Source organism: Eretmochelys imbricata, chromosome 3 (assembly GCF_965152235.1).
Source record: "Eretmochelys imbricata isolate rEreImb1 chromosome 3, rEreImb1.hap1, whole genome shotgun sequence".
NCBI classification, from domain to species: domain Eukaryota; kingdom Metazoa; phylum Chordata; order Testudines; family Cheloniidae; genus Eretmochelys; species Eretmochelys imbricata.
In genome coordinates this window covers 124956993-124981694 of record NC_135574.1, presented here as the reverse complement: position 1 = coordinate 124981694, position 24702 = coordinate 124956993, and the positions used below count along the sequence as shown (strand labels likewise).

At 42.9% G+C, this 24702-nt stretch overlaps 1 protein-coding gene across 1 annotated transcript in view; it reads left to right on the top strand.

The window, feature by feature from the left end:
* Window positions 1-1554: 1554 nt before the first annotated feature.
* C3H6orf118 (chromosome 3 C6orf118 homolog) overlaps window positions 1555-24702 on the top strand; it is a 40054-nt gene continuing 16906 nt past the window's right edge. The window contains exons 1-8 of the mRNA XM_077812165.1: window positions 1555-1604; window positions 1934-2642; window positions 6501-6623; window positions 13800-13859; window positions 16263-16387; window positions 18197-18255; window positions 21122-21318; window positions 24412-24465. Of these exons, the coding sequence (XP_077668291.1) occupies window positions 1555-1604; window positions 1934-2642; window positions 6501-6623; window positions 13800-13859; window positions 16263-16387; window positions 18197-18255; window positions 21122-21318; window positions 24412-24465 (1377 nt within the window). The remainder of the gene's footprint in view (window positions 1605-1933; window positions 2643-6500; window positions 6624-13799; window positions 13860-16262; window positions 16388-18196; window positions 18256-21121; window positions 21319-24411; window positions 24466-24702) is intronic.

The following is a 24702-nucleotide window of genomic DNA, read 5'->3' as shown; positions in this document are numbered from 1 at the left end:
TAGACAAGCTCCGAGTGTTAAAAATCACCAGTTCCCTCCTCTCATGTCTCTCCTTGGGAACGTTTTGGCTCAAACCACTAAATATTCTGAAGAGCCCAGCCTTGTCACTCCCACAACGGCAGCCTCCCCTGCACTAGGAATACCTGGGAGTTGCCAGAGCGGTAGCCGCACTGCGGGTAGGGGAATGGAGAGAGGTCCCTGGGCTGCCTTAACAACCCCTTTTCTTTCCTTACACCCCCAGGCCAGCACATAGCCCCAGCTTCTGGGTGGCCAAGAGAGAGAGTCAGACCAGGCTCCTCTGTTTGCCTGAAGCTGGGAATGAGCGACGGGATGGATCACTTGATGATCACCTCTTCTGTTCATTCCCTCTGGGGCACCTGGCACTGGCCACTGTCAGACGACAGGATCCTGGGCTAGATGGACCTTTGGTTTGACACAGCCCCAAACATGGGGTGGCCACAGACAATACCGATCTGTCATGTTGCATTATGTTAGATGGAGCAGTGATTGAACCATGTTTAAATATGATTTTGTCCTACAGCCAGTAAAGACGGGGGCCAAAGTGTGATTTTCTATCAAACTAAGCTGGTTGATTAGGGTTTGTTTTTTGCAGTTTCTCAGCCACCGTTCTTACATAGCAAGGGCGGGGAAGGACCTGCATGTAGGTTTTTTTTTAAATTATTGTTTAGCTCCTCACTACAAGCCACTGCACATGTGCCAGTGGGAGTGAGTTGCTGAGGAGCTGCAACAGAACCCCTGACTCTTGGAGGCTCAGCACATACTTCTGCAAAGCCTGGTTTGTCCAACAGATTTGTTGGGTAAATACCAACCTACATGTAGTGATGCAAAAGCTGTGATAACTGGCGGGTGTGCATGGAGTCAAACTAGGTTAGAGCCATACTCAAAAACCATGTTGTAGCTTAGGCTCCTGCATGTGCAAAATACTTCTGTTCTAACACGTCTAAGTTGGCTGCCCAAACTGTATTAGACAAACTTCTTTTTGCCACAACTGAGTTTAAACTTAAGCACCTTAGTTATACTTGGTTGTTGAGCTACTGTAAATTGAATCACACACTAGGTCTAGTACTAAGGTCCTGATCCTGCAAGCTTTTATACATACACATGGTGAACTTTAAGCACATGAGTAATCTCATTGAAATCAGTGGGACTACTCTTGTGTTTAAAGTTAAGCAAAGGCATAAATAGGTGTAGGATGACGGCTTTATGCACAGCTCTCCCACATTGCGTCCTGATGAAACTACACAGACATCCTCTGTCAGATGCTTTGCAGAAATGGCATTTTCCTGAGTGATTTCAAAGAGACCACAACACCACAGTGATCTGATTTAAGACATAACTTTGAAACAGAATGTGAGTGACAATCAGATGTATTACAAAATTATTTTTTAAAAAACCTCAATTCCTCCCTGCAAAAAATCAGGAAATTCCCCTCATAATTTTCCATGTCACTAATATTTTTGGCAACTCTTGGAATTCTTTCTTATAATTTTCCACAGATCACCCTGTTTGCAGTCTATCTCATTGTAGAGTCTAATGTCATTCATGGGTCCTACAAAAATTCTCATCACAACTGGCACCTACGGGTATGGTTGTAGAGATGAGATCAGCAATATACTGGGCATGGAGAATGGATGCAGACTTTTAGCCCTACAGGTGGTACTCCCAGCTCAAGGTTGGGGCATGCTGAATGGGGCACATTTTGCGGAAGGCATGTTGAATTTGACATGACTGCTTCCTATGCTGTTTGGTTTGATACTTCATGGGCTTGGCTATCCAGGGCTGAGAATCCAACCACTAATTTCACTTAAAATATTCTATTATGAAGCTAGAAGAGGTGAGGCATATGTTCAATGTTTTTTTCAACTAAAACTTTCCTACTTTTTGTTGTTGTTTTCTGTGATATAATCATCAGTTTTACCATGGCAGAAAGCAAGCAAGAGAGGAGCTTGACTCATCTTTTAGATGGCTTGGAAAAGGCCCACAGAGCTGATGTTCAACTTTATACCTCAGGACACTTAAACCATAACAAGCTTTATAAGCCGCAAGAGAATATAAAACCGGGATACTGGGACAGCGCCAAGAAACCAACACGTTTCATGACAGAAAGAAAGCAATTCCCAGCTCAAAATATATGCGATGAGACAGCCAAGAAGATGAAAAATACTTTGGCTGATTTCACCCCCAGCACCACACTGGTTCCAGTACGTGCCAAATCTGCATCTCCTATCTACAAACACTCTCAGGCACTCATGGCCAGTGTTGATCGCCCAGTGAATGGCCCATTAACTTCTACTCCTTTGGAAAGGCAGTTGAAAGAGCTTAAAAAGAAAATAGAGGAAGAAACTGACAGACTCAATAAGCCACTTAAAAGAGAAGAGTTAGATGTGCCAGAGATGAAAGTGTTGAAGTACAAGCCAGCTAAGAACAGCCGACGTGCTGCTGCTGAAGTTGCTAAGGATGAGTACCAGTTTATGCCTTCATATTTGGCTGGAGTGACTAAAACTGATCAGTTTAACAAGTTTTTACATTTTCAGAGGGATTTTATTGTCAAGCGTGATCTGCTAGAGAATGACACCACTGGGAGCAAAGCATCAGAGCGGCATGAAAGGAAGTTGGCTCAGGTAAGGAAAAGCACGTCAATAATTATTACAAACACAACACATCCTCCCCCCAGATCCTACAAACCTTCTAAACTGGACAGGGTAAGAAATGATAAATCTGATCATTGCTATGAGAGAGCCCCACTCGTAGCCAAGGAGTTACAGTAAGAGATTCATTTAGTAGTAGTTAGAGACAGAAAAGATTTGTTAGGTTCTCATTTGGGCACCCAACTGCAGTTGCTGGGTCACCGAACAGCTGATTAACGTTGCTGTGAGCAGGGAAATGTATTTCAGTCTGGGCATGTGAGAGAATCATTTTTACAAGGCCTTGTGTCCCTTGACCCTTTCCATGGTGGGCAGGGGTGTGAGGGTGGGTACAAATTTGTTCTAGGCCAAGGAAGAGTCATAGCACAGGCTGACAGTTTGTCAGTATTGGTCCCACCGACATGCACAGCATGGGGTCTTTCTCAGAAGCACAGGGTATTGGCTGATCCTGATCTTGCTCTTCAGTTCCTGCTGTTAAGTTTAAGAATACAGGCTACCTGTGATCACTAACCATGGTTTGATTTGGGATGAGGCTTTGGGCTTTGCATACGGGATGACTGCAGCTGGGCACTCTATTCAGCTTGAATCAAGAGAGAGTTTAGGAGGTGATATAGCCAAGCTTTTCGCAACCACCCTTCAGTGTAAGTGGTTTCCCACTCTAAAACTGGCCTTGATTAAGGGTGTCCTGCTTGGATGTGAATGTCAGAATGAGATGAAGAAGGTGCTAGCAGAGGTTCTCTGGTGCACCGTAGAATCCCTGCTTGCACTGCAGCATTCAAGTCACCAACACTAATTGTTCTGTATTTTTGGAACCCACCAGGTTTCAGAGGTCTCGAAGGAAGGATGCCATTTTGCTGATGGACCACTCTACTGGTGGGCCAGGGTGACTTTAGATAGCTTAGTTGTCCCTGGCCATTGATACGTTGGCTCCTCATTGTCCTCTCTGTCAGCTTTGTCTGCCTATGTCACCGTGGTATTCAGAAGCCTTGGGAATGATGCAGTAGGCAGGGAGATAACTAGAGAGCTAAGAGTACTGATGGCAGAAATAGAAATCTGTCTGACTGCAGCATACAAGATTTTTGAAATGTTATCCTGTGGCTGTGCAAGAGGCAAAGCTCCCCCCACCCAATTTACACACTAGCTATTTTATAAGAGTGCAGCGGGTTGGTGATCAGTGGTATTTGCAGACAGGGAGTTAAGCTTAACAGGCCAGTGAGTAGTGATGGCTGCTCGCCAGAGAGGGAAACTGATAGTCCAGGCTTGAAAGAGGCAGCAGCCCCCCTCAGTGAGAGCACTGGGCAAACCAGATGTTGGCAATGAAATGGGTGACGAACAGCTAAGGAAAGGTGTGCTCCCACTTCCTGGATGCCTCCAACCTACTGCAGCAACTGCACTAGGACAAAGTGTACATCTCTGGTAAGAGGGCTGAATGCTTGAGGAAGGATAACCACCACCAGACCTTTGGCTCCTCTTAGATACAAGCTGCCATGCTGAGAGAACTGGATAAGAAGTTGGTAACTTCCACCTGCAATAGGTATCCCTAGAGGAATATCTCTCCACTTGGTCCCAGGGTGCATCAAAGAGAACAGGAGAAGAGTAGGCAAAGGAATAAACACATGCCTGAGAGAGACCTCCCAGGAACTGCCTCTTTGTAGAGTTGCCATTGCATTAAAAATTCCCAGGAAAACCAAGAATTTATAGGCCAACCTTGCACTTACTAATTCTTCATCCGAGGGACACAGTTATAAGGCAATAATGAATCAAGAGAGACTTTTCTTCACTGGGAAGAAAAGATGATCACGCTGTCAGTAGAATGAGCGAGAGAAGGTACATCGATGTGAATTAGAATCAGAGGAGCGAGGTTTGCCACAATTTGAAATGAAGGGATTGTGTGCTGTTCATTATCATAAGCAGGAAAATGGCATCTTGCTATTCGAATAAAAGAGCAGTTTAGCCTTAATAAAAAAAATAACCCACAACTGATTTGCTGCAAAAACATTGACATTTCTCTACAAAAATACAGAGAACATTTTCCCCAAGACAAGTTTGAGTCCATCACGTTTTTTGTGACTTTGTGAAAGTCTACTACAGTGAAAGCTGTTAGCCAGCAGCAATGGCAAACTTTGGCCTTTGATTGGATCTGCACATTTCCCTTTCTGCCTCTGTTGGGAGATAGGAATGTTCACAAAGTGAAACTGTGCCATGGCTCATCACCTGAATAAGGACATCTCCCTGACACAAGTATGATATTGGAGATGAACAGAGCACTAGAAGACTAGACTAGAAGCACTATAGAGCAAATGTTGCAGTGGATGGGGATGGAGCCGATGACTTAACATATCTCTTCTGTCTCTAATGCCTAAGATTTTGTAGTCAGAAGAGATGTCTATATGAACAGTCACAACACCATGAGTAGGGCCCTACCAAATTCACAGTCCATTTCGGTCAATTTACTGGTCATAGGATTTTAAAAATTGTAAATTTCATGATTTCAGCTATTTAAATCTGAAATTTCACAGTATTGTAATTGTAGGGGGTCCTGAGCAAAAAAGGAGGGGTGTGTGTGTGTGTGTGTGTCGGGGGGGGGTGCAAAGTTATTGTAGAGGGGATGCGGTACTGCTACCCTCGCTAGTGTGCTACTGCTGTGGCCGCGCTGCCGTCAGAGCTGGGTGCCTGGAGAGCAGCAGCTGCTGGCCTTAAATCCCAGCCTTAAATGCAGAGCCGCCACCGGCAGCAGCTCAGAAGTAAGGCTGGCCTGGTATGGTGTTGCCACCCTAACTTCTGCACTGCTGCCTGCAGAGCTGGGCCCTCAGTCAGCAGCCGCCACTCTCCGGCCACCCAGCTCCGCAGGCAGCAGTGCAGAAGTTAGGGTGGCAACACCATACCAGGCCAGCCTTACTTCTGCGCTGCTGCTGGAGGCGACTCTGCCTTCAGAGCTGGGCTCCCGGCCAGCAGCTGCCGCTCTCCAACCCAGCCAGCTCTGAAGGCAGCGCAGAAGTAAGGGTGGCCTTATGGCAACCCCCCTAAAATAACCTTGTGACCCCCCTGCAAATCCCTTTTGGGTCAGGACCCCCAATTTGAAATCTTTCTCGTGAAATCTGTATAGTATAGGGTAAAAGCGCACACAAGACCAGATTTCATGGGTGGGGAGACCAGATTTCATGGTCCGTGATGCATTTTTCATGGCCGTGAATTTGGTAGAGCCCTAACCATGAGGTTATAAATGTTGCATACCTTGTCCAAGATTTCATAACAGTTTTCTTTAAGGAATGAGATGATGGATTCTAAGGGCAACATTCTCATCTGTTGTAAACAGGCATAGATCCGTGGAAGCCTGTTGCATTATACCGATTAATAACGGCTGAGGAATTGGCCTTAAACGTCTAAGCAATGATACTTAACAATATATTCAGGTCTAATATACTAATTGCTACCTATAACACTCTTCCTAGGGCTTCTCTTTCTTTTCTCTTGGCTATTATAAACAACACTTACTTTTCATTTCCAATCTGAGCCTTTCTTCTTGCTGCTGAGCAGGGTTCTCCAAATGTATTTTTCATCCTGTGAACTGTGTTATGAGTGAAAGAAAATCTTTCCTTGAGTGATCTCCTCCTAATTCTTTAAACTTCCATTGCTTGGTTGTCATAATATTTAATTTCGTACACCATCAGGAAGGGCTCCACAGATCCACAGACGGTTGAAGGACTGCTGTTTGAGAATCACTGGTTTAAAGCATATCCCTGAGTCTGTGCTGTCTGTACACTCTAGAGCCAAGTGGGGATGATGCATCCGACACACACCTGCATGCAGTGTTAATTCTGATTTTTACTCCAGGAGCTCCAGAGGATCTGTGATTGTAACCGTCCCCATTTCAAACGGCTGCAGGTCTTTGGGGATGTGTTTGAAGATATTTGCAACAGCTCTTTAATATTTGGTGATATTCTGAAGGAAGTTAAGGTAAGAGATACCAGTCAGGCTTAGCACATTGTGATCTAAAGGTTCTCTATCTCCTGTTTTGTATTACCAGTGTTGTGCCCTATGTACTCTAGGGACTGTTCACAAAATGTCATGGAATCAGCTAACACTACTCTATGGAACCAAGATGTCCACCCCTTCCTAGCTACTGTAAATGAAGTGACATTTTTACTTTCCTTTTATTCCTCCCTGATCTCTTGGCCACAAATTAAAATCAGACACATCTGTTAAGCCTTCCTGTGCTCCTGATATGCTCAAAGAATCTCCTAATTTGTATGTAATTGTTATGCCCCCACGAAGGTTGGATGATTCTTTCTTAGTTTGTGCTCTCTCCTGGCTCCTTTGCTCTATTTTGCTAAACATACAAGAGCAGAGAAGTGCTGAAGTGCTGAGAGAGAGAGCAACTGGAGAAAAAGTCAGCCTGCCTGCCCAGCAATCTGAGGTGACAAAAAGCTTTCTCTGCTTCCCTACCATCTCCAGGTATTGCTGTGCTAATAGCGAGAGGGTCTTCCACAGATCCACGAAGGAGATGGCAGCAGTTCCCGGGCTGTGAACATGCACACAGTGGGAGGTGTGGGGGCTTGCGTAGCCTATAAAGATAACGTTTGCTTATATTGATATAAAAATATGTTGAAATGTAAGTATGCTCAACAAGGTTTGACAATAGCCAAGTGAGGCCTGGTGAAATATAAGGAAAGTTAAGTACAACAATTCAGAAGCAAGCTGGAAACAAGTTAGGGCATAACCCCAGGTCATGTTATCTGGCTATACCGAAAGAAGGACAGGAGACACTTGATATGGTTTTAATCAGGCTGAAACTTTATTATTGGATGTCTGGGACTACCTGGCAGATAAAAGTGTACAGTGCAGGAACCTCCATGATCATTCAGTATCTACCCAGGAGCTTCCGCCAGCGCCCCTCCCACCCTTTTTTCCATCCAGATCCCCCAGCCAACTCATTGCTGGGACCTTACCATTCCCCCACCCCTTGAACAAGGGTGAAGGTGGACGATAAGAAAGAGGGGTCGGCTTCCTGCCATGCCAGTCATAGGAGCCCAGAATCCCCTCCCCCACTTCTGCTGCTTTAACAACCACCTCCTTTTTAAGACCTTTACCAAGCCATTTATCTGATCACTGTATCCCTCCCCTGCACTGGACATCCGCCACAAGGAGGTGCCAGTAATTACCATCCAGTCAGGTTCCCAGACATCCCTTAATGCCCCTGTTATATCAGCCAAAAACGTGTCTGTGCCCAAGTCTGACAGGTAAACCTCATCCTCCTGAAATAACTCTGGTTCCCCATATGCTAGGCCAGAATGCAAAATTACCGACCCTTCTATGGCTCCAAGGAATTTGGCCAACTCCCTGTTCCCATACCTCTTTACCTTGTCCACCTTGGGGGGCTTCACAGCTCCCTGCCAGATTCTGCATTGAAGCAAGTCTAACCACACAATTTTTACTCCTGGAAAAAGTTCCATTCACACATTCCCAAATTGTTTTCCCCCCTGGTGCACCACAATTATATCTGGTGACCGCTGACAAGCCCTCACAGCTGCGAATTCTCAGGCAACTTGGCCGCCCACCTATGCGCTCAAAAAACCCCCAATACTGTGCCCTTAGAGCCACACCACCACCTGCATGGCTGGTCATCCATTCCTCTGGAATGAAAATACAATAAATTAACACTGACTCACCCCCTGGGGTCTCACATACATCCTGTAGGCTTATGAATGCCAATGTCCGATTGCCTCGATTGCCTCTGCCCCCATACCTAGCTGTGCTGCTGCTGGTGCCACCCCAATCCTGAACGAGTGGGAATCAAATTCCTGGGCTGGCAGCGCCAGCCTTGTCAGTCCCTGTCTCAACACTGTAACGAACTGGTACGTTGTGAGGGGACTCCCGTCACCATGCATAAAGAGAGGCCCATCCCTCTCCAGTCGTATGCCCTCAAAGCCTCCATGGGGCAGACCTCAGGCTCACCACCTGAATAACAGATTCACCCCAGCCTCCCCGATAAGTCATTGACCTTCAGAAATGTATCATCACTTCTTGCCCCTGCCAGTATACATCACACAGTCCCAAAACCCTTCCCACGCCCACTTTTGCGGCAGCTTCTGAGCCCCTCTCTCATTTCCTGCCTGTAAAACTCTATTCCCCCTCCCCCGGCAAGCCAGACAATACCCTCCCCCGCAAGGGTGACCATATTTCCCAAAGGGAAAATGGGACATCGTGTGGGGCTAGTCTGAGCCACCCCCTGCCCCGCAGGGCTAGCCTGAGTCTCTCACCCGAGACCTGCCTCCCCCCTGCATGGGCTACCACTGCTGCTTCCCCACCCCGCACATTCCTCCACACACCGCTTTTTTGACAAAAGTGGGCATTTGTCCCTGTTATAAATATAAAGGGAAGGCTAAACCCCTTTGAAATCCCTCCTGGCCAGGGGAAAGCTCCTCTCACCTGTAAAGGGTTAAGAAGCTAAAGGTAACCTTGCTGGCACCTGACCAAAATGACCAATGAGGACACAAGATACTTTCAAAAGCTGGGAGGAGGGAGAGAAACAAAGGGTCTGTGTGTCTGTCTATAGTCTGTCTTGGCCGGGGATAGACCAGGAATGGAGTCTTAGAACTTTTAGTAAGTAATCTAGCTAGGTACGTGTTAGATTATGATTTCTTTGAATGTCTGAGAAAAGAACTGTGCTGAATAGAATAACTATTTCTGTCTGTGTATCTTTTTTGTAACTTAAGGTTTTGCCTAGAGGGGTTCTCTACGTTTTTGAATCTAATTACCCTGTAAGATATCTACCATCCTGATTTTACAGGGGGGATTTCTTTATTTCTATTTACTTCTATTTTTATTAAAAGTCTTCTTGTAAGAAAACTGAATGCTTTTTCATTGTTCTCAGATCCAAGGGTTTGGGTCTGTGGTCACCTATGCAAATTGGTGAGGCTTTTTATCCAACATTTCCCAGAAAAGGGGGGGTGCAAGTGTTGGGAGGATTGTTCATTGTTCTTAAGATCCAAGGGTCTGGGTCCGTAGTCACCTAGGCAAATTGGTGAGGCTTTTTACCAAACCTTGTCCAGGAAGTGGGGTGCAAGGTTTTGGGAAGTATTTTGGGGGGAAAGACGCGTCCAAACAGCTCTTCCCCAGTAACCAGTATTAGTTTGGTGGTGGTAGCGGCCAATCCAAGGACAACGGGTGGAATATTTTGTACCTTGGGGAAGTTTTGACCTAAGCTGGTAAAGATAAGCTTAGGAGGTTTTTCATGCAGGTCCCCACATCTGTACCCTAGAGTCCAGAGTGGGGGAGGAACCTTGACAGTCCCGTTTGCTCTTGCCAACTGATCAAGTCGGCAAGAGCAAATGGGACAAAAGCCCACTTTTGCCAAAAAAAAAGTCAGGACAGTGAGGACAGGGCTTAAAAAAGGTACTGTCCCAGCTAAAATGGTCACCTTACCTCCCCACTTAAGCTGCAGGGCGGTCATTGTAAACATGGTTTGATCTTAACCGGTTTTTACAAGTGTTTTAAACAAATGGTTAATGTTTTGGAAAATGTTCTCTATATTAATAGTTAGTGGTATGGTATTTACACAAATGCTAATTAAAATAATATTTAATGTTAAATAGCCAATGAAAAAGTAAAAATATATTTAATCATGGTAGCGGAAATATAGGAATGGTAAAAGGTAAATTTAATTTTAATTATTTAAGGGGTGTTATAATTGAATATAAAAAGGGTAGCCTGCTACTTTTAGCTTAGGTATGCCCATCCATCATCAAGGAACTGATAGAAAAAGGATTATACACACTTTCTTCATTTAGGGACTAATCACCTTTAAAAATGCCTCATTCCACCTTAAAACGTAAGTATAAATGCAGTGTATGGTTATATTGTAATGCCTGTTTTCTTAAGTATTTTATATTAAATAAAGTTTTTAATTTTATCACTTAATGTGCTATTCACAAATCTCCACTAAATTCAATTATCTATAACTACCCTGCAGGCTCAAGCCTTAAAAAATTCAGTTTGGTTTTTATCCCTCATTTTTAAACTGCGAATTGGAAATATATAAATCAAAGGTTACACTTGAAGGTTTATAGCAATTAACTAGGTCTCTTAACATAACTTGGCAAAATCTTCAACCGTAATAGGCATAGAGCACATGCCATTAAAAGGTACTAAATCCAGAGTTTCACAAGGTCTTTAACTGTGACTTTATTAATGCCACAGACTCTATGTTTCCTTATATTTTCAATATTTGCCTTTCATCTTCATTTCGGCTGCTGTTCTCCAGTTTCTAAGGCTTTGTCTACACTATACACCTTATAGTGACATGGCTGTTCAGCTACAGCCATGCCGCTAAAAGGTGCACAGTGTAGCCCCTCTTTGCCGACAAAACACTTCCACCCCCAATAAGCGGCAGTAGCTTTGTTAAAAGAAGAGGAGTACTTGTGGCACCTTAGAGACTAACCAATTTATTTGCGCATAAGCTTTCGTGAGCTACAGCTCACTTCATCGGATGCATACTACGGAAAGTGTAGAAGATCTTTTTATATACACACAAAGCATAAAAAAATACCTCCTCCCACCCCACTCTCCTGCTGCTAATAGCTTATCTAAAGTGACCACTCTCCTTACAATGTGTATGATAATCAAGGTGGGCCATTTCCAGCACAAATCCAGGGTTTAACAAGAACGTCTGGGGGGGGGGGGTAGGAAAAAACAAGGGGAAATAGGTTACCTTGCATAATGACTTAGCCACTCCCAGTCTCTATTCAAACCTAAGTTAATTGTATCCAATTTGCAAATGAATTCCAATTCAACAGTTTCTCGCTGGAATCTGGATTTGAAGTTTTTTTGTTGTAATATCACAACTTTCATGTCTGTGATCGCGTGACCAGAGAGATTGAAGTGTTCTCCGACTGGTTTATGAATGTTATAATTCTTGACATCTGATTTGTGTCCATTTATTCTTTTACGTAGAGACTGTCCAGTTTGACCAATGTACATGACAGAGGGGCATTGCTGGCACATGATGGCATATATCACATTGGTGAATATGCAGGTGAACGAGCCTCTGATAGTGTTGCTGATGTTATTAGGCCCTGTGATGGTGTCCCCTGAATAGATATGTGGGCACAGTTGGCAACGGGCTTTGTTGCAAGGATATGTTCCTGGTTAGTGGTTCTGTTGTGTGGTATGTGGTTGCTGGTGAGTATTTGCTTCAGGTTGGGGGCCTGTCTGTAGGCAAGGACTGGCCTGTCTCCCAAGGTTTGTAAGAGTGTTGGGTCATCCTTCAGGATAGGCTGTAGATCCTTGATAATGCGTTGGAGGGTTTTAGTTGGGGGCTGAAGGTGACGGCTAGTGGCGTTCTGTTATTTTCTTTGTTAGGCCTGTCCTGTAGTAGGTGACTTCTGGGAACTCTTCTGGCTTTATCAATCTGTTTCTTCACTTCCGCAGGTGGGTATTGTTGTTGTAAGAATGCTTGATAGAGCTCTTGTAGGTGTTTGTCTCTGTCTGAGGGGTTGGAGCAAATGCGGTTGTATCGCAGAGCTTGGCTGTAGACGATGGATCGTGTGGTGTGGTCATGGTGAAAGCTGGAGGCATGTAGGTAGGAATATCAGTCAGTAGGTTTCCGGTATAGGGTGGTGTTTATGTGACCATCATTTATTAGCGCTGTAGTGTCACAAATCAGATGTCAAGAATTATAACATTCATAAACCAGTCGGAGAACACTTCAATCTCTCTGGTCACGCGATCACAGACATGAAAGTTGTGATATCACAACAGCTAAGTCATTATGCAAGGTAACCTATTTCCCCTTGTTTTTTCCTATCCCCCCCCAGACGTTCTTGTTAAACCCTGGATTTGTGCTGGAAATGGCCCACCTTGATTATCATACACATTGTAAGGAGAGTGGTCACTTTAGATAAGCTATTACCAGCAGGAGAGTGGGTTTGTGTGTGTGTGGGGGGGAGAGGGGTGAGAAAACCTGGATTTGTGCTGGAAATGGCCCAACTTGATTATCATACACATTGTAAGGAGAGTGATCACTTTAGATAAGCTATTAGCAGCAGGAGAGTGGGGTGGGAGGAGGTATTTTTTCATGCTTTGTGTGTATATAAAAAGATCTTCTACACTTTCCACAGTATGCATCCGATGAAGTGAGCTGTAGCTCACGAAAGCTTATGCTCAAATAAATTGGTTAGTCTCTAAGGTGCCACAAGTACTCCTTTTCTTTTTGCGAATACAGACTAACATGGCTGTTACTCTGAAACCTGTCAGTAGCTTTGTTGGCAGGAGAGTGCTCAGCCAACAAAGCGCTGTTCACACCGGCACTTTTCATCGGCAAAACTTTTGTCATTCGGGGTTAACCTTTCAGTGTCTTAATTTCCCTCTCTCTGTAAAATGAGGATGGTAATACTTCCCCATGTAAAGCTCTCAGAGATCTACATATGAAAAATGCTGATTACTGTATTATTACCTAGCTGCAATAGTCAGTGTTTGTTATCCCCCCTCTGTTTTTGAACTGTCGTCATGTTGAAAGTTAACACTTAAAACTCTCTGGACATCAAATCTATTTGTCCCTCCGGCTGTACCCTTGTGAGAGTGACTCTAATATGGAACAGAACCTAAAAACTCTGTTACGAAAATTGAGTTTCACTCTTTCTGTTCTGTACATAGTCGAGTTATGCCATTGGCATTAGACAGTGCCAGGTTGACACACGGTCTGATATTTGAGAGGGAGAGAAATGGCAACATTTCACACTTGTTAAGAAAGTGAACACACCCCAGTGCCTTCCAATAGTTGGCAATGGGTAATGGCAAAAGGCAGGAAACAGAGTACTATCTAGGATTAATGGCAGTGAGAAGAGAAGGAGCGGCGGGTTGGAGAAAAAAGACAGTCTATGTTAAAGGAAGCTTGAGGGGGTGGCAAGAATGCACTACGAATCGGTATATTTACTAACAAATGACATGATCCAACTCTTTCAAATGACTTCAGTGAGATCAAGACCACACTCATTCCTAGCCCTATCAGAAAAGGTTCTTGTAGAGCACGTACAGTACGTGGTTGCTGTTGTTGAAGTGAATCCAGTTTGTATAATCTCTGAACGTTGTTGATAATTGTTCTGTAATGTTCCTTGTTCCTCTTTGTTTGTTTAGAATGAATATGAGCTCTACATGGTGATACTTCTGGATTCTCTGCCTACAACACAATACAAGGTAATAGTCATTTGCCAATGGCCGCTCAGAATGAGGTCACAAGGTCAATGTTACTTGCATTCAAAGCTTAGAAAACAGCGGGTGGAGCCACATGGATGAGTTAAAACTTCCTTTGGACACATGCAAACGGATACGTGCACACATGAGCGCACACAGACACAAGTTACATGAAACTGAACAGCCCTTGATTGTTTTGGCCTGTGATTTAGACACTTTTGGGACCGCTGAAAGTGATGTGCACTTATCTTTGATACAAAGATCTAAAGCCTGCCTGTTATTTCATTGCTTATGAGGACTTCTGCAGGAGCACCAACAGCAAAAGGCTAAGGAGGCTGCAGATTTCAGGCATAAAAACAGAGTTGGCAGAGACAGCATGAATTGAATATGTTGAAGCACCCAACCATGACGTCTGTCTATATGTATTGTTGGGGGCTTTGACTTCATTGATGAATACTGCATCTGCACACTGTTCACTCTGTATTAAGATATGTTCCATTTTCTTCTGTGGTCAGAAGGGGGAATTTAAGTAGAACGAATGGCTCGGGGATTCGTAATTTAAATTCAGTATTATTTACCTCTGAGTCACTGGTTGAAGCAAGCACAGAATGATAGTGACTTTTAGTCCCTACCACTGACATCTGTTTTGTTGGTCTCTGTCGAGTGAGCTAGTGGTTTCACTCCAATTCCTAGTGGACTTATATCTGCGTCACAAAATACCACCCTCACAAATGGAAAAGAAAGCATTCTGAATAAGTGCCAAGCTGCAATGTCCAGCTATGTGTAGACATGTTACATAAATATATGTTCACACAGCCAGATGTTTAAAGCTAAGAGAGTGGGGAGGGTTCCTCTGAGAAATGTTCTGCACAGTGATTTTGTGCGGAGCACAAAATCTGAATTTAAACTTTGGTATTTGTACTGAAAATTACACAGAGCTGTGTAAACATTTCAAGCCAGAAACTCCTGTCTAAGGCAATTTTGTGGTGTATTGTTCCCTTAAAGCAGGAGGAGAATTCCTCCTGTGCAGAGGAACTCACCACTGGAATGAAGCTGGTAAAGTTAGCTTCCTGTGCCTTCTACATCAGCTGCCTTCCCCCCCTCCCCCTTAGCATAACGGGAAGAAAAAGGAATGTTGGGAGTGTTCTGGGGTGCAATACAAGCAGGATAGGGAGGGGGAGTGCCGTGATTCACCTGATTCTCCACCAGCATGTAGTCATTTGGGCCAGGGACTGGGAAGCTTTGAATCAGGTAGCAGAAACTGGCTCTCTAAGGGTATGGATCCATAGTAGCTGGGAACATGCTTCCCAGAGTGGGTAGACAGACCCATTCTAGCTCCACTTGAGCTAGCCCACTAAACATAGTTGTGTAGCCATAGTGGCAGTGTGGCCTTGCTGACCCTGCAGACCCAGGGAGTCAGGTAATCTGGTGCGTTTGTTCTCAGGAGGGCTAGCCCGAACCGCCACACATGCTGTGGTGGCCACACTGCTATTTTTAGGACTCTTACTCAAGGAGAACTAGGGCACATCTGTCAACCCGCACTGGGAAGCACGCTCCCTGTCGCTGTGTTGACACACCTTATTCTCTTTTGTAATTGTTTTATTCTCTCTGATTGATAGTGTTTTCTGCTGTTGTTATATATTGCTGTCAGGAAGCTTGTAACACAAGGATACTGTGTGACATTTTATAGTTTTGTTTTGCTTTTACTGTGAAATATAAAAGTAATTGTTTCGGTCAATGGTCTCCTGCCAACCACAAGTACAGGCTTTTGTTGTAGGCTCAAGGTGAAAATCCTGGCCCTATGGGAGTTTACCATTTACTTCAATGGGGTGAGGATTTCACCCTAGGTACCACCTCCCTTTCTTAATGGCACTCTGTGCTGGGGCCCTGGTGCTGCCGTGTTACTATGATGATCTGTTGAAATCACAGTAATGATGAACCTGAAACCGCTGACAGTAGTGGAAGTATGCTTTCTCTAGCATAACTAGCCCATTACACAGGAGAGAAGCAACGAAAGTGATTATCCCACAAGCAGCAAAGCCTTCAGATGGATAGGAATGGAGAGATAATTGGCTGGGGAAGACACACAGCATTGTCAGTCCTCTTTCTGTTGGTAACCACCTTTACTCTACCTTTCCAATATCTCGGTGGAATTAGAATGAATTGTCCATTTATAGAGATGGTTGTAAAACATGCGGTAGTTTTTCTGGTTCATCAGTGGAAGTGTTAGCATTAGCACTTATCCTCATTCAGAAGTTTCCCTCAGAATTGATTTTTCACCTAAAAAAAAAAAATTGTGATCGGCCCAATGGAGAAAAATTGTACAAGTTCTTGCATATTTCTTCCATATGCCCCTTATAAATGTGAACGTTCTCATATTTCACTCCTGTTTATTTAATCTCACAGACCCTGATGGCTCAGGTAAAAGGTATGGAGAAAAGAACTCTGAAGACGCGAGAAATAGAAGAGCTCAGGCGAGAAGTACAGACCCTTGTGAAAAAAGCCAAAAGTGTCTGGGAGAGAAATGAAGAGTAAGTTCCGTAAGTGTAAGGGACGTGCAAACCGTATGTGTTATCCCATTCTAGTGCCTAGTACTCATAGAGGATGAGAGTCTATTACTACTGCAAAAGAAATGGAGTTATTCCTCGCTCAAGTTGTTGAGTCCATACTGGACTGTTGAAATCTTGCTGGTGACCCATTTACATGAATTGGAGACAATTCAATCACATGCTCCTGCCTCCAACACCCCTTCCATCAAAGTCAAGAACTAGCGAGTCACAATCTAACCTAGTTGACTTTTGCTCCCTTTCATCTTTTTTCCTTATTCTCATTTGCATGAGCTACCTAGATTAGATGACTGAATAGGTCTGTTTAATTTATTTTGTAGTTATTTTTATTTGATCAAAATTGTGTACATAACAGCATTAACACTGCGCTTTCCAAATTTATTTTGTATAATTCCATGATCATTAAGATATTGAAGTGTGACAGAGCCTTGTTTACACCAAACGAAACTGTAGCAAAACCATGTTGCTAATAAACAGTGCCCAAACAATTAAACATGTAGGTGTCTACAGAGACAGATTGTGTGACAGATTGGTATGGGAGAAGGGTTTTATTGATATCAGTTTGGGATGGCTCATAAGAACAGTCATACTGGTTCAGACCAATGGTCCGTCTAGCCTAGTATCCTGTCTCCTGACAGTGGCCAATTCCAGGTGCTCCAGAGGGAATGAACAGAAGAGGTAATCATCAAGTCACCCTGTCACCCATTCCCAGCTTCTGGCAAACAGTGGCTAGGGACACTTCAGAGAATGGTTTTGTGTGTTGTGTTTGGAGTGTGTTGTGAAACCTTTATAACATCTCACAACTTCATGCATTCTGTATATGCACCATATCATACAAATGTTTAGATTTTAAGAAAAATGCATTTTTACTATTTTCTGTATTCTTCTAGTAGCAAACCCAGCTGCCTTTCTTACCATGAATCCAACTGTGTTGGGCTCAGAGGGTAGAAGTCCATTATCACAAGATCTTCCAGGTCTAGAGGGGAGTCTGTGTTACAAGAGAAATGGGATTTCCCTGTCCCAATGGTATCTTCATTTCTGCCACTAGTAATCTGAATTTAAAGCTGTAACATTTTTAAGTAGACCAAAGGTGTTACTGGTGTAGGTCTGAATTTTGCTTGGGCTCATGTAATTGTTGGTGGAGGAGAGGCAGAAGAAGGAAATGTTTCTTGGTTGATATCTTTTTAAAATGGCATTTGTTTGAAGCTGCTTGCAATTTTAAAACAAGTCCAGGGGAGATGGATTAATCAGCAGAGAGCAGGTGAGGGGGGCCAAGTATGTGATCAGCTGATCATTACATGGGTCTGCAGTGGATTACATGGACAGCACTCCACATGTGTTTCTGGGTTATGTGTGTATCCTACCATGTGTTTAAATAATGTGTAGTTGTTTCAGTAGTTCCATTTAGCAAACAAGCTGTTTTCTCTCTGTTGCCATTTTAATATTACTTCCTTCAGGAAACAAGGGCTTAGTATGATGATGCCTCGAGTCTTCAAGTTTCTCAGAGCAGGGATCATGGACCAAATTCTTCTCTGATTTACATCACTCGAATCCAGAGTAACTCCAGTCAGTTCACTGAATTAACCATTACTCTGCATTTACACAAGTATACCTGAGCTCAGAATTTGGCCTATGGATGTCAGTGGGAATCCTCACATGTATAAGAGCTGCAGGATTACCTGAATTGCCTTGGCTCATGTCTAATCTGCAGCGTGATACTCAAAACATGGCAGTGATCACATTAACACAGTGTTCTCTTTTGTTCCACGCTAGACTCAGAAATGAATTAGAAATTCAATTGTGGGTGAGCCAGTCTCCTGAGAGTAAAATTGGTAAGTAACAACACAGTGTGGATTTACAGAATTGATGTTTTGCAAGAAATAAATACACACACACACGCGCACGCACGCGCATATATTGTGACTCAGGGTATCAAAACACACTAAAGCTAAACAGCTTCTCACGAAAAGCAAAGAAATAGATCTCAGTGGTGCTGAGCATCTTGTGGGATAATGCAACATAACATTTTCCTTGCCTTTCATTCTTGGCCTGATCTAAATCCCACTGAAATCAACAGGAGAATTTGCATTTATTAAAGAACACGGGGCATGTGTCACACCAAATAAGACCCGTGGTCCATCTAGTTAAGTATCTTATAGCCAGCAGGAGATGCCTCAGACGTGAGATAATCTGATACTTCATGAAGGTCTTGTCCTGATCTCTAATAGTCAGAGGGCAGGTTAAGTTGTGCAGCATGAGCTTTCGTAGTCCTTTCATAAACTCTTTTAAGCATCAGCGTCTATAACTCTGGATAATCTTGTTATTTATATAAATGTTTGATCCCTCTTTGACACTTGCTAAATTCTCAGCCTCAACAACATCCTGTGGCAATGAGTTCCACAGTCTAATTCTGTGCTGCATGAATAATTCTCTCCTTTGATCAGTTTTGAATTTGCCTTCAATGAGCATTGGATCAGGGTCTTTCAGCTGATTCAATAAAGAAAAGAGTATGTGAATCTGGAAGCTCATGAAAGGGCAAAAAGGAAAGAGACTTCATTTTCTGATGAACTGGGCCATTTCTGAAGTTCTGTAAAATGTCATCAGGGTAGAATACAGTATGCCAAGTCAGACTGCATAGTACATCTATATTTCATGCATTTGTTAAACTTCTGTATTTATGGCAGATGCAAAACATGGCTTCTTTACATAGCATGTGACCATATAAAATGGTAAGCTTCTACACTGTAAATAGAGAGAATAAATAAATAGCCACATGAGTTGTTAAGGTGAGATGCTTTCTGGCTCTGTCTGATAGCTGCTCCACACATATGTTAAATACAAAATGGCAGCTTCTGAAATGGAGGACGTAACTCTGTTTTGGCCCATACTCTCCCTGTCAATTAAATACAGCATCATACCCAAGGCTGCATGTGATCTGTTATTAGTGCCTTATTTTAGGTGCTACTATCAGTATCTTACTTATTATTATGAACGCATGTTGCATATGAAAAGTGCCGTATAATCAAACCAACTTCTGCTCTTCCATCACTCAGGAAATGTGCTGGCCCAAATTCCTCCCTGCACTTTAGTGGACTTAGCTGGGGTTGCATTTGCTTTGCTATGTCTGATTCTACAACTTGGCACAGGCTTTGAATTCCAAAGGTTTACAGCTGTCCCTTTCAGAAATGATAATTGGCTCTAGATCTCTGACAGAACTAATGAATTTGAAGTTTCTAGGCCAAGACATTTCTTAGAGATGGCTGTGCATGAAACAAGTTAGAAGACTTAAGAACTATGTGAAAACGCTTCCTTTTTTAAAGTCTTGCATCTCAGAAGTGCTGGTCCAATTCATTCCAAGCTCCCCTCCCTAACATTTTCAATATATTAGACAACTGTATGGGGAAAGCTTCAGATAAAAAGGAATTACAAAGAACAAAATTAGAAGGGGCTGAATACTATGCTTAAAAACCCAATATGAGATTGAGGCCCAAATGTGCTAGTCACTATACAAACACATAGTAAGAGACAGTCCTTGTTCTGTACACTTATAGTCGAGACAAGACAGAAAAGGAAATACTACTATTATTCCCATTTTATAGATGGAGAACTGAAGCACAGAGAGATTAAGATATTTGGCAAAGGTCACACACGAAGTCTGTGGCATAAGCAAGAACTGAATTCAGGTCTCCTGAGCGTAGAACCTTAACCACAATGATAATCTTTAGCAGTTTGTGCCTTCAAAACCTTTACAAACATTACAAATTACTGCATTGTTTTTAGCAAATCCCTCCTTAAAACTCACCTCTGCTGTGAGGCCTACCTACAATAGACAGGGGGGTATGCAGTGACTGCTGTTTATTATACCAAGTATGATCACTGGAAGGACAAAGGCAGAAATGTGATGCTGCCTGTTTCCTGGCGGGGGATGTGTGGAAGAAGATGATGCTCACTGCATGGAACAGGAAATGAAGGCTTTGTGTACACTGGACTGTTGTCAGTAAAGGTTTGTTGTTCAGGGGTGTGAAAAAAACACACACATCTCCCCCCGAATGACAAAAGTTTTACTGATGAAAAGTGCCGGTGTGAACAGCGCTTTGTCGGCGGGTGAGCTCTCCTGCGACAAAGAGCGGCTACACTGCGCACCCGTTGCGGCACGGCTCTGTCGCGAAAAGGTGCGTGGTGTAGACATAGCCTAAGTTAGAAACATAGGTAGCTGCAAGGGATGGCAAACAAGTGTGCAGTTGGGGAGGGTCATCTGAATAGAGAAGGATCTTTGGTTTGAAAAAAACATTAGAGCATCACCATAACAAAACACTGTATAATTTATGAACGGTTATTTCTAAATATTTTAGCAGATACTTAGCAGAGATACTTTACTCACTAACTGGGCAGATTTTTCATTCTTTTTTTAAAACACTCAATCAACTTTATTATCTACTAGGAATGAACCAGACACTATCATACTCACTGTGCTGCCGGACAAGATGTAATTCCCAGGTACCATGTGTGCCTGCAAGCTGATTCATCATCTGGCAATTTCTGAGAAAAGAGCATGCAATCTAATGTCTCACTGGTCTCTCTGTAGACATTTTGCCATTTTCACTGGGTCCTCAAACTGAGATTGCAACAGTTTAGCACAGAATAGCCAAATAATTCTCTGGCAACACTGTCCTATTAACCATGCCTGCCTTTTTATAGTTCCAGAGACCTCCAGGGACCATACTATGAAACTGCCTGAAGAGAAACCTCTCACCCTTGCTGAACAGATTGAATCTATGAGGTGCCAAGTTCTCGCTAAGTGGGAGGAAATGCAAGCGCTAGAGAAAGAGATTCGAGAAACCATGACTTATGCTGGGATGGCAAATACTATAGAGAAGATGGTTAAAGACATAGAGGCATGACATAATTATTTCTAAACAGTTCCTATCAAGTTTATTGGTGCCTAGCTAGCTACTTTGGTGATGGGCTCTTTAGAACGAGACAGACAGTGACTCAGTTGCCTGTATTTTCTCCTCTGAGAACATACATCTCTACTCCTCGTACTTATATGGCCGCAACCCACCATGGTGTTTAGGCTTTGATCCTGCAATGTGATGCATATGGGTGGACCCCCGCATTAAAGTAAATGGAGCTCTGCAGACACAGGGGTCTGTCTGCATGCACCACATTGCAGGATTGAGGCTTTAGAGCCATGTTTTGTAAAGTACATACGTTAAAATATATAAGTGATACAGGTGGAGGGTCTGATTTTTTTTTTAAACTGATGTTCTCTCCTTTTGCTCCTGCACTTGGTGTGTGGTAATAACTGTGTGCACTGCTAAGGTCATAACAGGTGGGATTTTCAAAAGCACTCGGTTGGCCTAACTCTTCTCCTATTGAAGACAATGGTAAACTCCCATTGGCTTAAAGGGAGCATGGCTGGACCAGCACTGAGCACTTTTAAAAAATCCTACCCGTAGACATCTAAATATATGAATGTGCCTGCAAATCAATTTCTTGGATGTCTAAATGAACTTAGCTGTGAGCACCACATTTCAGGCACAGAAAGGAAGGCCTGGATGATTCCAGACTGAAAATATAAGGCCTATAATATACTGTCAATATATAATAAAATCATTATTTAATAAAACCAAGCAGAGGAATAAAACTACAAATATATGTTAATAATATTTGTTACAAAAATTATCATCTGTTTGTATTCCAGTAGCATTCAGAGGTCCCAGTCAGGATTGGAGCCTCACTGTGCTGGGGATAAGAGACAGTCCCTGCTCTGGAGTGTACAGTCTAAGGCTCTGATCTCGCAGAGACTTTAAGGGCCTAACTTTAGCTCTGTGAGTGGTGCCATTGAAGTCTTGGGATCACTGACAGTATGACAAGTCAAATGTGTGTAAGTGCCTGCAGGATTGGTGCCAAACACATTAAAAACAGCATTCTCTTTCCTTTGGAAATTATGCCACTAGAAATACCACAAGCTCTCAACAGAGCCATGCTTTCCCTGTCCCTGATCAGGTGGATAGGAATCCCAGGTGTGTTCAGTGAAATAATTTCCTGAAATTAAATAAAAGCTGAATATTCCCTGCTCATGCAGAAAGTGAAATGTGGCACAGTTATTGATAGGTAGACATGATTTAAATACACATCTAACATTCAAATGTTTCCCCAAGCCTTTTGTCCTCTGAGGCTGAATTTAGCCTTCCTTCAGGACATCAGATCCATTCAGTTAGTTGTACTGGTAGTAAAACAGAGCAGTCATGCAATTGTGTAGCATCCAGGAAAAAATATGAAAACAAACACACAGACCAAAATTCATGCACACTCCACACTTCTTGTCTTTTCCAGATCAAGTGCACAGACCATCATGGTGTTTGCTGGGTTTCACTTGGGTGCCTTTAAACTGACAGAATACATTCCAATTCTTTGTCTTGTCTGCCAATTTTTTCAATCTTGTCTTCTTATCAAACCGTACAAGACAGAAAACTAGTTCACTTTAAAAAAAAAAATACCTGTCACCCACAAATGACAAACATTCATTTGGAGAGAAAGTCTGGACTCAGATGAATTTATATAGTGTTAATGTATTAGATCAGAGAATAACAACAATAAGCCACCACAGTTTTCCATGTTTGTACTGGCAAAGAAAGGGTATAAGCCCAAGATGTTTTCTGAAAAGTTTCTTTTGCAAACTGATCAACAATGTGTGAGTTATGCCCCTCACAGCTAAATAAACAATTAATTTCTGGACGAAATGTGAAGCACCTTAAGGGAATAAATCCTTTCTCTGCTCCAGAGATACCGATTAAGGGGACACGAGTATCCAGAAGTTCCTTATATGGGTTTAACTTTCTGTTCATGTTATTTTTATTTGTTTAATTTAAACTACAGTTTGAGGACTTCAATAAAACAGATATAGGTGTGAGGTTTTTTTTTGTAGGAGTGGTGGGTGAAATTCTGTGGCCGGCGTTGTGCAGGAGGTCAGACTAGATGATCATCATGGTCCCTTCTGACCTAAATATCTATGAATCTATGAATTTTTTTACTAACTTTACCTGAGCTGGAATGAGGAAGAGCAGCCAGCAGAGGGCACTGTTGCACAGCGTTCTCAGCCTGAGAGATGCAGCTGCTGCCTGAGGCAGACCGGCTGGATGCTTCATGTGTAGCCATTCCAGGCACTCTCAGCAAGTATATGAACTCTGGGAGTGAATGAACCCTCTACACCAGTGGCTCTCAACCTTTCCAGGCTACTGTACCTCTTTCAGGAGTCTCATCTGTCTGGCATACCCCCAAGTTGCGTACCCTGACTTAAAAACGATTTGCTTACAAAATCAGACATGAAAATACAAAAGTGTCACAGCACATTATGACTAAAAAATTGCTGACTTTCTAATTTTTACCATATAATTATAAAATAAATACTTTGGAATAAAAATATTGTACTTACATTTCAGTGTACAGAGTATAGAGCAGTCTAAACAAGTGATTGTCTTTACCCTATTTTAGTTTGTACTGACTTTGTTAGTGCTTTTTATGTAGCCTGTTGTAAAACTAGGCAAATGTTGAGATGAGCTGATGTCCCCCCTGGAAGACCTCTGCATATTCCCAGGAGTACATGTACCCCTGGTTGAGAACCAGTGCTCTACAAAGTCTGAGACATTAGTTCCCCAAGCAAATGGGTGGTTAGTTAATCTGGGTCTGAATGTATAAGGTGTATATGATTTCAAATTATTATTCATAATAATAAAGCTATAATCTAAACCTTGCACCCACTGGATATTTAGACAAAGGGCAAGTATGCTATCATTTAAGAAGAACAAGCTAATTGAACCAGCCCATCTTTGTAGTTCTCCTAACACTATGATGTCATAATGCCAAGATGGCAGGAACCTGTACTATGCACATGTATGAAATTTTAAAAATAGGTCAGTTCAATGACTTGCGTTTTTGGAAATGTTGCGCTCCAGTTTAGCAAAGCTGTGTTATTGGTTTTACAGGCCGAAGCTGTCAAACTCAGCTTAGACAACAGCTTCCTTCAGAAACAAATCAAAGTAAGTTTCTTCTTTAGAACTGTGATATGGTCCAAAGCCCCATTATTAAACCTGTTTGCTCCAGTTGCCTTCACTAGGTCTAATCCAGAGCCCACTGAAGTCATTGGAAAGACTCCCATTTACTATTGTGGGCTCTGCGTGAGGCACAAGGTGAACCACCTGCTAGAGAGTAGAAAGGTGTTGGTTGTCCCTTTACCCTATTTTTCACCGTTTAGGAGAGCTATTAGGGTACTTTGA